Source organism: Mauremys mutica, chromosome 9 (assembly GCF_020497125.1).
Source record: "Mauremys mutica isolate MM-2020 ecotype Southern chromosome 9, ASM2049712v1, whole genome shotgun sequence".
In the NCBI taxonomy this organism is placed as follows: domain Eukaryota; kingdom Metazoa; phylum Chordata; order Testudines; family Geoemydidae; genus Mauremys; species Mauremys mutica.
This window is the reverse complement of record NC_059080.1, coordinates 98,795,677-98,813,242: the sequence shown is the minus strand read 5'-3', so window position 1 is coordinate 98,813,242 and position 17,566 is coordinate 98,795,677. Positions and strand designations below refer to the sequence as shown.

General features: G+C 45.6%; 1 protein-coding gene and 1 long non-coding RNA gene across 2 annotated transcripts in view; one reads left to right on the top strand and one right to left on the bottom strand.

Annotated features, from left to right (window-relative positions):
- PDE6D (phosphodiesterase 6D) overlaps positions 1–11,443 on the bottom strand; it is a 42,503-nt gene extending 31,060 nt beyond the window's left edge. The window contains exon 1 of the mRNA XM_045031454.1: positions 11,227–11,443. Within this exon, the coding sequence (XP_044887389.1) occupies positions 11,227–11,276 (50 nt within the window). The 5' untranslated portion in view covers positions 11,277–11,443. The remainder of the gene's footprint in view (positions 1–11,226) is intronic.
- LOC123378009 lies at positions 1,128–14,667 on the top strand. The gene is made up of 4 exons (XR_006582420.1): positions 1,128–1,240; positions 6,690–6,759; positions 7,727–7,802; positions 14,596–14,667. It is a non-coding gene; the product is annotated as an uncharacterized LOC123378009 (long non-coding RNA).
- Positions 14,668–17,566: the final 2,899 nt, after the last annotated feature.

Genomic DNA, 17,566 nt, shown 5'->3' with positions numbered 1-17,566 from the left:
AAACACCTACGTTTGCAGCTTTGTACTAGTAACTTTACAAGTTAATCACAATAAGATTTTATTGTCTATTATAGATGGGGAAGGTGGTTGAAGAACAGAGTAAGTAGTTAGGGAAACAGCGTCAGCAAAACATTGAAATTGTGAGTAAATCTAATTTTCAGGTTGACTGTTTTAAGGTGTGCCAACAAGGATTTGCATTTGGTTCCTGCCTGATGTTATAAATTAACATCTAAGGCCCCAATGCCACAGTGAGCTCTGTACAGGTGGACCCATGCACCTATATGAAGCCCTGTTGACTTTAATAAGGATCTGCCTGTGATGAGGTCATTGCAGGATCAGGGCCCAAATGAATACCACCTATTGGGAATTCACACTCAAAAATTTAGCCTTAGGCGCCACTAGCTTCCAAGCCAAAATAAGTAAGCCAGGGGCACGGAAAAGCTGAAATGCACAAAAGGCATTCAAAAGTTTATTTACAAGCAGTAATTACAGCTTTCCCTGTTAAAGAAATCTGCAGTTAAGACTGTATTAATGTTTACATTATAGCTCCTTCCTTTCACATGCCTGTAACCTGTAAAATTCTCTTATCTGGCTGAAGTTCTACATGCTAGATAGTAATCTAGCATGCGGTATGAAATTCCAACTAAAATGAATTAAAATACTATTTGAGACAACAAAACAATTAAAATACTTTTAAAAAATTGATGTTACAACATCATGGTTGTAAGGTCAAGGACTCAAAAGTTAGGAAACATCAGAATGAAGGTTGCCCATGCAAACAATTCAGCCTCCTTTTGCATATGCATGAAGGTACTATCCTTAATTATGGGATCAAATACTATTTTTTCTATAGGATGCCTGACTCATTCAATGTATTACTTGTATCAGAGGGCAAAATTGAGTCCTGTGTGTGCAATAATGTTGTCAAGTAATGGTTAGCAGGAGTGTGATGGGATGTGAATAGCCCACATTGCATCAGGGAAATCAGAGGTAATTCTGGCAAGGGAAGCCAGGCAATTACTTTCCACTTAGGGGAAGAATCACCTGGCCAGAGGCAGGCAGGTATTTCAAAGAGGAAGAGGAAGTTGATAAGAGCTCTCTTAGAAGGAAATGACATTGGAATGTGGCTGGGAGTGTGCCAGGAAAACCTGAAGGAGGACTGGACTAACCTGCCTGCTAGAGGACTGCATCTAGGCCTGCAGATAAGACTATTTAATTCCTTGGTTTTGCTTTGTTTATGGTAAAGACTGAAAGGATCCTGATAGGGGACTTGCTGCAATAATGGGGGTGCTTGAACCTCTTTCCTGAGAAATGGGCCAGAGCCTTAAAGAGATGGGGCTTCAGTTTTCCTCTTGGGTTTTTTGTTTTATTTTGGGGACTAATACTACAGACACAGGCCTAGCTTGCACAATGAGACTCTTGCATTTCCTTACCTGAATGTTTCAAAACTAGTGCTGGAGCTAGTGTATCATATGGGTACACTGATATATACTCAATAACTGTGAGCTAGTTCCTCTTTCACTTCTGAGAAAACCAATCAAGGTTCAGTGTTTCTTCTATAAAGCTTAGTTTAAAGTCATTAAAATAATGCAACAGAGCTCAATGCAAAAGTGTTTAATGAATTAGAAAAAGTCTGTATGGAAGAAGGAAAGCAGATAAAATCATTCCTTTCTGGAGATGTTAAATGACTATTTCCTCCCTTGAATTAGCAATGTAAGTAACACTTTGCATGTGTCCAATGAGAATAGTACACTATAGCTGGGGGCGCTTTCGTACAGTTAGCATAAACTAGAGACAGGGACTGTTTTTCTTAAAAAAGAAAATCTGCCCCTCTTCTAGAATGAAGGAAACTCGTTCTTCAAAAGGCCAGAGACAACTTGCAGATAGTAAAAAAGGCTAAAAATATTGGAACACTACGAGAGAGAGTTGTGAGAGAACCAGGTCTTTCGCTTTAAGAGTTCACCAGTGCCTGCTGCTAATTCCCCCATATGGTGTCAGAATCCTGTTTGACATCACAACTGATTGCTGTGCCCGCAGAGGATTATAATTTCATGTGGGAAATAAACAGATGAGCACTTAAATATTTCTTTGAGACCTTGGTAACAATGAAAAACCACATGACCACCAGTTTAGAGATTTAACAGTAGCACGGTAACCTGCCATACAGGGAACCCCCGTTCTCCTAGTCCAGGAGGAAATCGGGACATCTGGTCACTCTAAGAGAACTCCTCCAGGGGAGCCACCAGTACTGTTGTTAGGTTCCAGAAGAAGCTGCCTATCCCATGATGGTTAAGAAGGTCAGCCTGACATGAGATGTGTCAAGAAGAAAACTAGGGCAATCTTATCCAGGGCCAGTGCAACCTATTAGGCGACCTAGGCAGTCCCCTAGGGGTGCTAGGATTCGGGGGGCGGCATTTTCTTCAGCGGCGACCGCGGCGGCTGAATCTTTGGCCACCCCGGTCGCCACCAGCATTTAGGCGGAGGGAGCTGGGGCAGGGGGGCGCGGGGAGGGCTGCCTGCAGCAAGTAAGCGGGGGGGTGGCACGCAGGGGAACTCCCTGCCCCAGCTCACCCCTGCTCCGCCTCCCCGCTTGCGGCAGCTCCCCCACTCCACCCTGAGGCTCTCCCCTCCCCGGCCTGGGGAGCCATGTGGCAGCTGCCCACCCCAGCTCACCCCCTGCTCCGCCTCCTCCCTGAGCACGCCGTAGCTGCTTCACTTCTCCCGCCTCCCAGGCTTGCGGCGCCAATCAGCTTAGGTACCGCAAGCCTGGGAGGCATGAGAAGTGAAGCAGCCATGGCGTGCTCAGGGAGGAGGTGGAGCAGGGGTGAGCTGGGGCAGGGAGTTCCCCTTTATCTTCAGCTTTATCCACAAGTGTGGACTGTTAAGTCAAACATTGTGACAAGTGGCAGTCCTTCCATAGTTAAGGATGCAACCAGGTTCCTTTATTTTACTATTGTATTACCCTAGTATCTAGGAGTTCTACTCATGGACCCAGGGCCCCACTATGCTTAGCTCTATACAAAAACAGGACAAAAAGATGGTCCCTACCATAAATCCCTCACCTAGTGCTCTAATTTTTTGGCTTTGAAAGTTTATTTAATCTGAAATCTTGAATTTAATTTGAAATCCAGGCTTTTGCAAAGTTTGAAAAAAATTCACTCTTAGCTTTTAAGTTACAGGTCACTAGCTTGAAATTTTAACTAACTCCTTCCATATCCCTCTAGCTTTGAAACAGCTTGTTACTAACCCTACTCTGAAACCTACTAACCCTTTCTTTCCCATGTAGTTAAGTGTTCTTGATCTCAAGCATCAGCTATGTGAAGAAAACAGGTTGTAGTTAAAGTTATGAGCTATTCTTGTCTTGGGCACTTCAGTGGGAGAAGAAACCGGTATTATGTAGGCTGAGTGCATCATAAACAATTTCTATAAGAGGATCTCTCTTGCAGATGGAAGAATTAGGGTTTCCTGTCATATGTTTCCTATTATGGAAGGGTAGTAGCCATTATAGTTATGGTTGCAACCAATTGCTTGTAATGCTCTCCCCACCCACCATCTCAAAACCCCCTCAAATTCCAGTGTTTAGGGTTACTGCCATTAACTAGATCTTTTCTGAACACCTTAAACAGAGTACTTTGACTGCTTAAGTTTCAAAAGGAAACTTTACTGTCCATCAAATGAAACTGCATCATCAAATTTGAAATAGACCACAACTGGCCCATTCAAGAGGCCATTTCCAAGGGGCAGAATGGTAAAAGTTAATGCAATTGCTATTAGATGGACACTAGACAACACTGTGACAATTACACTTTCGGGGGAGGGCGCTGTTTCTTCTGAGCTAGCCAGGGCTAACTTTCAAAAGTGAAAGGATGCTCTAGAATCTAGTAAAATTGCTGTTCCTGCATTCCTCATCAATATGCCTCTTGACCTACAATTGTGCAAAACATGGACAGGTCTGTTTTCTGAGTGAGCTAACTGAGTAACAGGATTATTGACAAACATTGCACAAGAAGCTTTATATGAGTCTTCTACTTCCAGCTCTGCCTAAAGTGGTAGATTTTGTACCTTATCCATCACAGAGCTTGTATAAATTGACTACAATTTCTGGGTCAAATCCTGGCCTCTTTGAAATCTATAGGAGTTTTGCCATTGACTCAAATGAAGCAGGATGTGGTCCTCCGCATTTAGTTAGGCAAAACACACAGGTGAGCAAGTTATACTCATTATACAAAGTACTTTGAGACTTGCATAACACTGTCATTTGTAAGTGCAAAAGCAGCACTACTGTCCAAAAGTTTCAGTTGGAATAAACAAGACAGAAGATCTGTAAGTAGGGTGGGAGGTACTGTGGCCTGGTAGGTCAGGCATCCATGGTGGAACCATGATACCTGCTACTCGAGAGGCACACACCCTACTTTGCTATGGGTTTTAGCACTTTTTTTAAATTAATGTATGTAGTAAAGTGAGTGGTGTGGGGCAGAGCACCACGGAAGCCATAATTTGCTTGGCCAGTAGCCCCCTCTTTCCTTTAACTAGTGACCCATCTCTTTAAACTTTAGAAATTGTCTTCACTTATCTACTCAAGGTGTTTTTTATACCACTAGGAAATTCCAAACCACAATCTACTTTCAAAACTCAGTTAAGGTTGAACTGTCACTTATCACCTCCACTTACAAAGTGCAGGCAAGCGCTTAAAAGCAAGCAAACATAGTTAAAGACTTCTGAGCCATTGTCATACACCCAAACATAGAAATGCCATCCAGCTGAGTGTAACAACTTTTGAATACTGCATGAGATTAATTCTAAAACTTCAGGAAATGTTCTAGGCATCAGGGGACAGATCCCTATTAACTTTGGTGAAAATCTGAAAACCAGACGGGGGAAATGGAGGTCTGTAATTGTCTACAGATCAAAGAACCCATTAATACCTTTTAGTATAACCCCTCCACCTTATCTCTGGCCATCCTCCCAATACAGTTGAACATGCTGATACCCTGAATGACTCCCCCCCCCCCAAGAAAAAAGACATAATGATAAGAAGCATAGGGTCTCTCTGTCTCCACTTCCCCTGACATGGGGTGAGAATAGGGAACAATGATATAGTGGGAACACACAGTCTCTGGCATGGGGGAGGAGAGAATGGGCAAGCCTTGATATTTGGAATGGAGGCACACACAACCCAGAGCATGGGAAAAATGGGCACCCAGGAATAGGGAGAAGGGGGACACATGGGGGACAGAGCCTCCAAGCATGTGGTGGAGGGAAGAATAGGGAGAGGGGGCATGCAAAGCCCTTGCATGAGGGAGGGGTTACAGAGTCCCTGAAATCAAATCGAACAAGCATTGGTTCCATAAGTCTTGTGGAGTGTCTACATGCTAAAATATGGAACAGCCTCAAATGCAAACCCCCATATGTAACTTTACCCTACCCTGATAACTGTTTGTACAGCACAGGGGTCGGCAACCTTTCAGAAGTGGTTTCGCGTGCCAGTAATACATTTTAATGTTTTTTAGAAGGTCTCTTTGTATAAGTCTATAATATATAACTAAACTATTGTTGTATGTAAAGTAAATAAGACTTTTAAAATGTTTAAGAAGCTTCATTTAAAATTAAATTAAAATACAGAGCCCCCCGGACCGGTGGCCAGGACCCGGGCAGTGTGAGTGCCACTGAAAATCAGCTTGCGCGCCGCCTTCGGCACCCGTGCCATAGGTTGCCTACCCCGGTATAGCACTTGGCACACATAAATTTTTTAAGTACTGCTACATGTGGACACTAAGGTTTAGAGTATCTTTGGCAGTATTTGCTTGCTATTAAGTGTCTTGGGAAGTTACATTTAGGAACCTTACCTAGGCTATGAAACAAAGGTAGGGTTTTTACTGTTTTGGATTAAGACATTACTAAGAGCAGTTTCTTACGAGCTGAACTGTGGTCCCTTAAGACGGTGGTTACCAAACTCCTCACTAAGGCAACACACCAACTGCCTTTTTTCTCTTTGTGATGGGGTGCCTGCCCCACACTGGGCTCTAAGGGGTTAATAGAGCCCTTGGGAGGCTGTGCAGGAGACAGCCAATCAGGGCTGGGCTGGCCCATATAAGAAGGGCTGCAGAGCAGCTTCAGTCACTCCTTGGAGCTTGAGGAGGACTAGCTGCCTTGCAGGCTGAAGACCACAAGCACCCTGGACAGAGTGGTGCTGCAGACAGAGACCCAGGGAGCTAAAGGCAGCTCTTGGTGGCCTGCAGGGATCTGCAGGCTGAGGCTCTGAGGCAAGGGCAAAGAGGGTGCTAGAATCATGAGGAAGTGGCCCAGGCTGACCTACAGAGGAGTTGGAGGGGATGCAACAAGTGGTGGCCATCTACAGGGTCCCTGGGCTGTGACCTGGAGTAGTGGGTGGGCCCACATGCCCCCTACCCCCATTTGCTCCTGAGGAAGTGGCTGGACCAAGAGACTGTGACATTCCCCTGGAAGGGGGGACAACAGGGTGCGGCACAGTGGGAGGGCTGTCATTGAAGAGGATGCCATAGTCCTGGGAGTGATGTGGGTTCCAGAGCAGTAGTGATGGCAGTGAGGCACTACCAAAAGAGGGCACACTGGCAAGAAGAGTTAATTCCCATGACAGCTGGCAGAAGGTGCCAGAGTGGTGAGTTCCACCCCATCACAGGGACCTACCACTATCTCATCTCTTCCCCCAGCACTTCCTCTGCTGCTGCTGCCTGGATCCTGCACACTGCTGCCCAGGAGAAGTGAGAGCATAGGCAGGAGGTAGGTAGCTCATCTGGGGAATGTGGGACCCATTAGTGGGCCGTAATCCACCATTTGAGAAATGCTGCCTTAAGAGTCAAACATATATCAACCACCACAACCTATGACCAAACACATCTGATTAACAATACAGATGCTGCCACTAAATGGAAGGATAAACAAAAATAGGTCTACTGGACTTAAAACAGAATTTGGCTATAATCAACCTGTTCTTAGTTTCCCCATGCAATTCTTTATTACTTGGGTATTTTACACTCTACAGAAGAGATGTAGAGGGAACCCAATAGAGTGATTCCAAATTACCAAGGGGTTTGATGAAAGCCAATTTACAGAAACTGTTCAATCACCAGGACATAAGTCACAGAAAACTGAGTCTTCCTTCAGCTCTCTACTCTTGTATGGGAAAGGTTGCTAAATAAAGACATTAGTTTATACTCTTAATTTCATTTCCAAAGATAAGATGGCAGAACAAATATTGAAGGATATTCAGTGACAAAGGTAAATGAGGTTCAGATAACCAGTAAGGGAGCACTCAAGTTGGCCCATAAGGCTCTTTCCTCTCCAGAAATCCTAGTGCCTTCAGAATCTGTTCTGTAGCTTGATAAAATATTAGGCACTGATCCTGCAAATACTTAAGCAGTCTTAACTTTATGCATGTGAGTCAACAAAACTACTTGTGCATACACACTTGCAGAACTAGGGTCTTGGCTAGTATTGCCAAAAGGAATGTATCCTCAGTTACCTATAGAACTAATGACTTGTTTAGCGTGAGGCAACTAAATTGCTTTCCAAAGCAAGGACTAGCTTGTAGATACGCTTTATAAGTGTAACAGGATTGCTGCCTACAGCAAAGTGCCATCACAGAATTTATAAACAGACTAAGCCGTTCAGCAGTCTAGTTTAATTTATAAGAGACAACAAGCTATCAAATTGCTTGCTGGTTACAGGTTTTTCCATCTGTTTCTAGGTACCAAACCCATAAGTGATACAAGACATACCCTGATAATGTGGATGGGTGCCATATAAATACCTAAGACACACAGGTGAGATTACCCATGTCTATCCTCCATTTACCTGAAAGCTTTAAATACTCAATGTTTAAAAAAAAAAAAAAAAAGCCTTGGAAACAACCAGAATGGCAAATATAGGGCTGCAAGAGACTGGAGCAGATGCTTCTGGCTTGAGTTTTTACCAACTCTACCCACAGCATGTTTCTGTGCTACCATCATACAGGAAGGAAATCATGCCTCAGCCACGCAAGTCAGAGTAGATTTCTATAACAATTTAACTTACACAGAATCCTCTTATAATCAGCTGGAAAACTTGCATTTGGCTTTTCTCAAGAACCACAGATAAACAATATCTAAGGAAACTTTAACTATCCAGGGTGAACTAGACTTCTAGTTAACATGTCTGTTCTATGTTACAGTAAGCAATTTAACAAGCCTGCTTTACCAATGAAATTCTCTACTCTATAAACTCATCTCATGAGATAAGGAAACTGGCATGATGAGGCCTAAGACATGAATATTCTAGTTATCTTCAAGTTAGACTTGCTTTTGGCAAAACAAGTTATTTAAGGTTCCTTTAAGTTGAAGGAATTGAACATTTCCCTCCCCACTGCTGATAGGGGAGATGCTGCCATCTCTCCTAGCGCACACACTTTCAGGACTCTCTTCCTATTAAGGAAACTAGAGTCCCATAAATAGCTTCAGAGTCAGCAACAACTTAGTATTTCTTTTAAATGTTTTCTAGAATATGACCACTTTTTGAAGAGGAAATCCTAAATTTTAGCTGATCAAATGTCTCTACAGAATGTCATCACATTTTGTGCATGAGTAGCTTCCTGTGTGAAGGATGCAATGACCCAATGTCTTCCTGATGGACAAACAACACCTGTTCATCCACGTGCATTTTTTTGATGACTCAGCAAGACAAGTCTTCAATTAATGATTAAAAGAATTGCTTTAACTCTCCCTTTTTATAAAAAGTTCCACTTGTGAAATCTTTGCAGAAGGTCCTCCTTTTTCCTCAGGCCTAATGATCTTTATTCCTTGCTATCTAGCTATTAGGTCAGATAGCAGCCTTTCAAATGAAGACTAAATAGAGCTTCTTTAAGTACCTAAATACTGTTTTCTGATATGCCAAATGGATCGCTTTCCATGTGATACTTGCTTTTTGTCTATTCATCCATCAGGGCTGAACTTCTATAATGCTCCAAGACCCTGTCACTTCCAGGGAGCAAATAAAAAATTCATGCATCCGACAAAGTGGGTATTCACCCAAGAAAGCTCGTGCTCCAATACCTCTGTTAGTCTATAAGGTGCCACAGGACTCTTTGCTGCTTTTACAGATCCAGACTAACACGGCTACCCCTCTGATACATAAAAAATTCAATTTGTGTTGCTCCTACATGACCATGCTGAGAACCATCATTAGGCTACTAGGCTGGGCCATAATCTATGTTAAAATTAATTACTTTAGTCCTATGCTGTCTAGTGGAGACAATTTAATTTTATTTGCATATGCAGTGGTGGTGTAGCCGTGTCAGTCCCAGGAAATTACAGAGAAGGTAGGTGGAGTAGTATCTTATTGGACCAACTTCTGTGGGTGAGAGAGAAGTTGGTCCACTAAAAGATACTACCTCACCCACCTTGTCTCTTATATTTGCATGGCATCTTCCCGTCCTAAAACTGAAAAAAAGCTTGTTACTATTTTAATCAACTCTATGCAGAGATTATTTCATCCATCACTGAAATACAGCTGCTTAAATTTCCTAGCCTGCAGAAGCTGGAAGTCCAAATAAAAACTGGAGGCTAGAGTTATGCCCTGGGCACTTCATAGGTCTCAAACAGTGGGACATAACCAAGAGTCTAACTTCTTAGCCTGAACTTGTCAAAAGTTTAACCTTCTCTGATAGCCTGAACTTCTCAGCCTTCTGTTAACAATCTTCTTGACAACTGAAATATCACAGAAGAATTTCCAATGCTGCTACTCTGGAAAGAATTTTTTTAAAAAGCCTGATTGGGCATAGGGAATCACTACTTAGAAGAGGGGGAAAAATACCATAGTTCCCCAGGGAGAAACATCTGCTTGCACTCTAACAGTAGCTATTTGACTAAATCCCACATATAGCAGCTCAGAACATCATGCCACAGCTGTTAGAGATTATACACAAACTGATGCAGAAAAAGTCTGAACAAGCAAAGTGTCCAAAAATAGTACGGTACCATATAAGATGCTGCTTCCACTTTTGCACTCTTGAATTTGAGCAGTATCTATTGGGTTTCCCCAGTGCCCAAAGGTGGGGCAAGACCAGCCCACTTCTGCTTTACATTAATTATACTGAAAAATGGAAAGGTTAGTTTTTAAAATAAACTTACCCTATTTCTCCTACGCCTTTCACACACATGCATCCCCCCTTTTTGATGGCATCTGTCCACCCTTTTACTGAAATGCTGGGTAGGTGAGGAATCCAGGATCTTATTTCTCCTTCTTGCCCAGGTTTACTCAACAATGTGTTCAGAGTTAGATAACGCAAAGTCAAATTTAAGATGCGCTACAGTGAGTCCCAGAGAAGGGCAACATATACCATATTAGTAATTACACACAACTAGCCCCCTAGAAAGAGCAAGACATGCCAGATCCCACTACCAGTTAGGCACCAGAAAATAAGGGAGCTTTTTGGTCAATAAAAGGAACAAGGTACTTATCGACATTGCTGTGGGACTTTGAAATTAGGTGTTTCCTTTCCAAGCAGACCTGGATCCTTAGGTCGCAGCAGCTATTTAGAACTTAAGGCTGGGAAAGAAGGGATCTGACAGAGGGAAATGACTGTTAAGAGCCAGTGCTCACCGTATTCTCAAGACTCCGCCCACACGAACACACCAGCCTACACTTCTTTTCCTCTTCCAGGGTCTGCTTTCCCAGCAAGAGCCAAAACTAAAATCACAAGGCTGGAGCACAGCGAGGCCTCCCCAGTAGCCACTGCTGCCCAGCAGCCCCCCGTGGACAGCTCCAGACAGCAGCTCACCTCGCCCGGGAAACCAGGGGCAGGGGGAGCGTGACAAGGGCACCTGCGATCACAGACCGCTTGACCCCCTCGCCCTCCGGCGCAGCACCGAAGGCATAACCCAGCCCAGCTCACGGACCAGGCGGGCAAACCCAGGCTGGGGGGCACACACCCCGGAGCCCTGCAATGGCTCCGAGGGGCTCCCCCCGCCCCGTACAAGGCTCCTGGGGGGCGGCGGGGCAGCAGATTCCGCCACCAGCTCCTGGGTCGTTCCCGGGCGCTGCAGCGGGGGGCGGGCACGGTGCCAGCCCGGGCGAGGGGCGCTCAGCGCGCGGTGACAGCACCGGGGGGGGGCCCTGCTCCCCGCCCCCCACACACGCGAGGGGCTCCCGGAACCGCCCCCCCCAGCCGGGCCGCCCCCCCGCTCCCCGCCCAGGCCCGTCCCCGGCGGATACAGCTTGAATCCCCTCAGAATCTCCTTGGCCCGCTCGTCCTTGGCCGACATGGTCCCGCTGCGGCTCCGCTCCGCGCCCCGGAGCCGGGGGGTGGGGGAGGGGCTGGGCTCGCTCACGGGGCTCGCCGGGACAGCGACCGCGGAGGAGGGGACAGCGGCGCTCCGGACGCTGCACCCGCCACTGTCCGGCACAACCAACCCCAGCGGACCGGAGCCGCCCCGCCCGTGGCAGCGCCGGCCAATCGCCGCGCCCCGCGCCACCTCCGACCCGCCTCCTCTCTCCCGAGCGACAGCATCTTCAGCCAATCAGACAGCGCTCTCGCTGGCACCCAGCAAGGGAGGCTGCGCGGCGGTCGCTAAGGTGTACGCCCTAGCCAACTGACGTCGCCGGGCCGGGAGCGGAGGTGCAGGTGCGGGCATCGGCCACAAGGGGCGCTGCCGTGCAACGCCCCATGCGCCGCTGAGGGTGCTTCACTGCGCCCCCTGCCGGCTGCAGCATTGGCCGCAGCACCAGTGGTGGGGGGTGACCCCGGGCAAGCCAACAAGCCTGTCACCAATAGTGACCAGCAGGGCCGGCTCCAGACCCCAGCGCGCCAAGCAGGCGCGCGGGGTGGCATTTTCCTGGCAGGGCGGCATTTGGCTCCGGCGGACCTTCCGCAGTCACAACTGGTTGCTGAGCTCTGTGCCTTTATCCTCACACACAACTATTTCAAATTTAATGACAATATATATCTCCAGATCAGTGGCACCGCTATGGGCACCCGCATGGCCCCACAATATGCCAATATTTTTATGGCCGACCTGGAACAACGCTTCCTCAGCTCCCGTCCACTCATGCCCCTTCTCTACCTACTCTACATTGAGGACATCTTCATCATCTGGACCCATGGGAAGGAGACTCTGGAAAAATTCCACCACGATTTCAACAGCTTCCACCCCTCCATCAACCTCAGCCTGGACCAATCTACACGGGAGGTCCACTTCCTAGACACCACGGTGCAAATAAGTGATGGTCACATTAACACCACCCTATACCGAAAACCTACCGACCGCTATGCCTACCTTCATGCCTCCAGCTTCCATCCCGGACACACCACAAGATCCATTGTCTACAGCCAAGCACTGAGGTACAACCGTATCTGCTCTAACCCCGCAGACAGAGACCAACACCTAGAAAATCTCCACCAAGCATTCTCAAGACTACAGTACCCACACGAGGAAATAAGGAAACAGATCAGCAGAGCCAGACGTGTACCCAGAAGCCTCCTACTGCGAGACAAACCCAAGAAAGAAACCAACAGGACTCCACTGGCCATCACATACAGTCCCCAGCTAAAACCCCTCCAACGCATCATCAGGGATCTACAACCCATCCTGGACAACGATCCCACACTTTCACAGGCCTTGGGTGGCAGGCCAGTCCTCGCCCACAGACAACCTGCCAGCCTGAAGCATATTCTCACCAGCAACTGCACACCGCACCATAGTAACTCTAGCTCAGGAACCAATCCATGCAACAAACCTCGATGCCAACTCTGCCCACATATCTACACCAGCAACACCATCACAGGACCTAACCAGATCAGCCACACCATCACCGGTTCATTCACCTGCACGTCCACCAATGTAATATACTCCATCATATGCCAGCAATGCCCCTCTGCTATGTACATCGGCCAAACTGGACAGTCTCTAAGGAAAAGGATAAATGGACACAAATCAGACATTAGGAATGGCAATATACAAAAGCCTGTAGGAGAACACTTCAACCTCCCTGGCCACACAATAGCAGATCTTAAGGTGGCCATCCTGCAGCAAAAAAACTTTAGGACCGGACTTCAAAGAGAAACTGCTGAGCTCCAGTTCATCTGCAAATTTGACACCATCAGTTCAGGATTAAACAAAGACTGTGAATGGCTTGCCAATTACAGAACCAGTTTCTCCTCCCTTGGTTTTCACACCTCAACTGCTGGAACAGGGCCTCATCCTCCCTGATTGATCTAACCTCGTTATCTCTAGCTTGCTTCTTGCTTGCTTATATATACCTGCCCCTGGAAATTTCCACTACTTGCATCCGAAGAAGTGGGTATTCACCCACGAAAGCTCATGCTGCAAAACGTCTGTTAGTCTATAAGGTGCCACAGGATTCTTTGCTGTAATAAAGTAGATTCTGGTGAAAAGTCTCTGTGTAATTTGCACATTCCATGAGCCAGACTGCTTTTTAAGTACAACAATTAACTCTTTTCATTAACACCCTCGACATAACTAATACAAATCATTAATAAATCAGGAGAAAAATAAATCCATCAGAGGACGGAAAGCAGAATCCAGCCCTTGTCAAAGTGCCTCATAACAGCAATGGCTAGTAATCACTGACTCATCAACACATACACAGCTCTGCTCTCCATAAAATCATTCCTCATCCAAATGAAAAGAATGGGATAATTAACAAAGGTCATATTTAATACATAAGGACAAACCCATCATCAGCACAACCTAGGGTGACCAGATGTCCCAATTTTATAGGGACAGTCTCGATATTTCAGGCTTTGTCTTATATAGGCGCCTATTACCCCCCACCCTCGTCCCGATTTTTCACACTTGCTGTCTGGTCACCCTAGCACAACCCATAAACTTAGGTTAGATATTAAGAAAAAATTTCTAACTAGAACGGTAGTTAAGCTCTGGAATAGGCTTCCAAGGAGGTTGTGGAGTCACCATCACTGGACGCTTTTAAAAACAAGTTGGACAAACACCTATCAGGGATAGTCTAGGTCAGGGGTCGGCAACCTTTCAGAAGTGGTGTGCTGAGTCTTCAATTATTCACTCTGATTTAAGGTTTCGCGTGCCAGTCATACATTTTAACGTTTTTAGAAGGTCTCTTTCTATAAGTCTATAATATATAACTAAACTATTGTTGTATGTAAAGTAAATAAGGTTTTTAAAATGTTTAAGAAGCTTCATTTAAAATTTAATTAAAATTTAGAGCCCCCCGGACTAGTGGCCAGGACCTGGGCAGTGTGAGTGTCAGTGAAAATCAGCTCATGTGCCACCTTTGGCATGTGTGCCGTAGGTTGCCTACCCCTGGTCTAGGTTTACTTGGTCCTGCCAGAGCCCAGGGGGCTGGACTGGATGACTTCTCGAGGTCCCTTCCAGCCCGACATTTTCTATGATTCTATGATAAACAATCTAATAATAATCTTTAATAATAAAAATATATAACATTTATTTCATTAATATGTATGATCCATGCCCAATTCTACACCATGGGTTTGAAAGTGGGTGAACCGACCATTTGGAATCTGGGCAGCAAGCCAAGTGCAGGCTGTGGTAATATACATATATTTGTTGAGCTTTTATTAAATTTTAGGTAGCATATAATTACGCAATCAATCCAAGGAAGAGGGGATGCAGCTTGCCAGAAGGAAAGAACTGATAGTGAGAAAAGAGGAGAAGGAAAGAAAGGCAAAAGTGAAAGAGAAGATGAAGGTCCAGCCCATGTGTGTTCAGTGAATGAAGATCATGTCAAGTGGAAGAGCGATACAGAGGTTTACAGTGTAGAAAGATGAATTATAAATGTCGAAGGATAAGACCCTGGCCTTGATTCTTGGCTGCATCCAGGCTCCTGTGTGATAGAGTGACCATAAAACAGCTGGATCCCCAGAGCTGGGAATTCCTCTAGGGTAGGAGAGGTTCCCCAAGCTTTATAAGTCTGGCAGAGCAACTCTACGCTTCCCTCCCTTACAGCCCTGGCATAGGGATGTGCTGGGGGGAGGCTTAGGGGAAAGAAGGGGCATGTTGGGAGCAGGAGGGGTATGACCAGAGCTCAGAATTGGGGCCCATATATTTTCCAGCCAAATCCCAAAGTTCACAAGTCAAGTCCTTTATTTGCAGGGATGCTGAGGTTGTCCTAGCCTTTTAGCCACAACAGAAGCACAAAAGAGTCGTTGTCCTTGATAGTGAAGTCTAGAGACCTTGTGGTCACTTCTGGCATAAAGAGCTGTGGCATGCATGGGGCCATCACTTGGAGAATGAAAGATATCCTATGGCACCTCTCTTCTCAAAAATCCCTTGGCTGCACTAGCATAAACAACAGCCTTGGGTGCAACAGCTTGTCTGTCCAGTTGCATACAGGTTGTTGCAAGCCCCACAGTCTTCTCAATCTACTTTGCACTGAAAGACTTCATCTTTGCTTTTGTGTATATTAAGCAAAATACACATTATTGCTACACAGTCACCGAACTGTCATGGCAGGTCAGCAGAGGGCTCCAGCTTCCTTTCAGTCTCCCAAAAGCACACTCTACCATGATCCTGCACCTCTTGAGGGTATAGCTGAATTGGTGTTTCTCCAGGTTTGTGTAATCAGGGAATAGTTACATGAGTCATGGGAAAAGTGGGTGTGCAGGGGGTCACCCAGCAATGCAGTGGAGATGGAAACACCATTAATGGCCATTTTGCTTGGTGGGAAAAGAGTCCCCCCAGGGACTGCTCTTGGAAAGTCCAGAGTTCTGGTAAATACTTGGCTGGGGCACTCTATATGGATATCCAGGGACTTGCATCACTGCTGAGTAATATATCTTTCTGTGAATGAATTGCTGGGCTTGCCGGAGTGTGAACAGAGAATGGGCACATGAGTTCCACTGAAACCTGCTGGAATCTCAATTGTCTAATCACTCAATTATCTCTGGCACACGAGTACTGGTTGGAGTAAAAACACCCCTGAATCCTCCACAACATCAACATCCACCATGTGCTTCCCAAACGCAGACTGGCACCCAACTGACCAGAAATTACTTGGGGTAGCCAGCTTCCACTGGGCAATTGCTATTCTCTGTTCTATGGTGATTGAAGCTCTTATGATCCTGGTTTAGTGCTGCCAGTGTTGGGGCTAGCCTGCCAAAACAGAAAAGCCTCTTTCTTCATTCTGAAGCAATACAGTCACTGCTGCTCATCCCAACCGCGGAGAGCAACTCAGTCCCACTAGTGTCTGGTCATTGTCTTCACCCAAAAGTGTTGTGCCACGGGTAGAAAATGATCTGCAAATACTACATGAATCTGGCTACTCCAGGATGGGTCGATGGATGACCATTGTTGCAATAACTGTGAACCCCTAATCAGGGTCTCTGGATCTCCTCGAGTAATGCTGGAGCACCCTCAAGTGCCTCACCACATCTGCCTCAGCCACCTCTTGACTACTCTTTGAAAGTGCCATCAGAAACCTTTCTTTCCACACAAGAAGTGAGAGCTGCGTGTCCCACCTAGCTGCCATTTTTTAAAAAAGGATTGGAATTGAGTTTCATCCCTGGGAAATTATGGAAGCTTCCCAAGAAATTTTGGGAGTCTCCACAATGCTATGAGGCTCCCAGAGGACCATTAAAAATCTCCCATATGGCACTGTGTCAAGGAGGCATGCTGGGAACTGTGGGATAAGTACCTTCAACGGAGAGCCCTGCAGTGGGACTAGGATCCTGTGGGTCCTACAGGACCCACTGCCATAAAAGCCGGAACGGGTTCAATGTACTTTGTAGTGGGAGGGATTGGGTGGGCAAAAAAAAACAAACTGTGGGAAAACACTAAGTCTCTCGTCTGTTTTGTCATGAACAGAATTTCAGCAATGTAAAGCAAGTTTGTCTTTTTTTTTAATAAAGGTTTTAATACTTAAATTTAAGTGCAGGATAGAAAGAGATTTCATGTCTATTTTAACAGGAGTTAAAGTATTTGTACATGGTTTAAGCAAGATTTGTTTTATTCTTTTAGTGATAAAAATTGTGTCTGAATTCTGTTTATATAGATAATATATTAACCGACTGGTTCTGTGGTGGGAGGGGTTAGAAGCATGGGGGAATCTGTCTCTCATGGGATTTGTAGGATCTACGGTTTCTGCGGGTGGGAGTGGGATACAAATGCAAGAAACAATGCAGGAGTGGGAGCTGGTATTGCAGGGCGGGACAAGAGCAGGATTTAAAAAAATAGTCCCACACAGGGCTCTACCTCAGAGCAGTGCAAGTGTCGACGTAGAACAAAACTGCAACCAAAACAGCATGATGAGTGTGGCCACAATGCACTGTTAGTACTTACATTGATGCTATCTGCCTGGTTCAGTTACCAACCATTCAGTTCTTTAGAGCAGACATAGTCCAAAGCCCCAACTACACTACAGAAATAACCATGTTGAAACAATTGAAAAAACAGTTGGCCCCAGCGTGTCACAACCATTTTTTTTTCTTGCCTTTATGGACTGCAAAAACCTGTTACAGCCATGTTAGGGAATCACGTTTTCACCCTCGTGGATTTACCAAGCCTAAAACATGATTCCATATACAATATTATTTATTATTTGG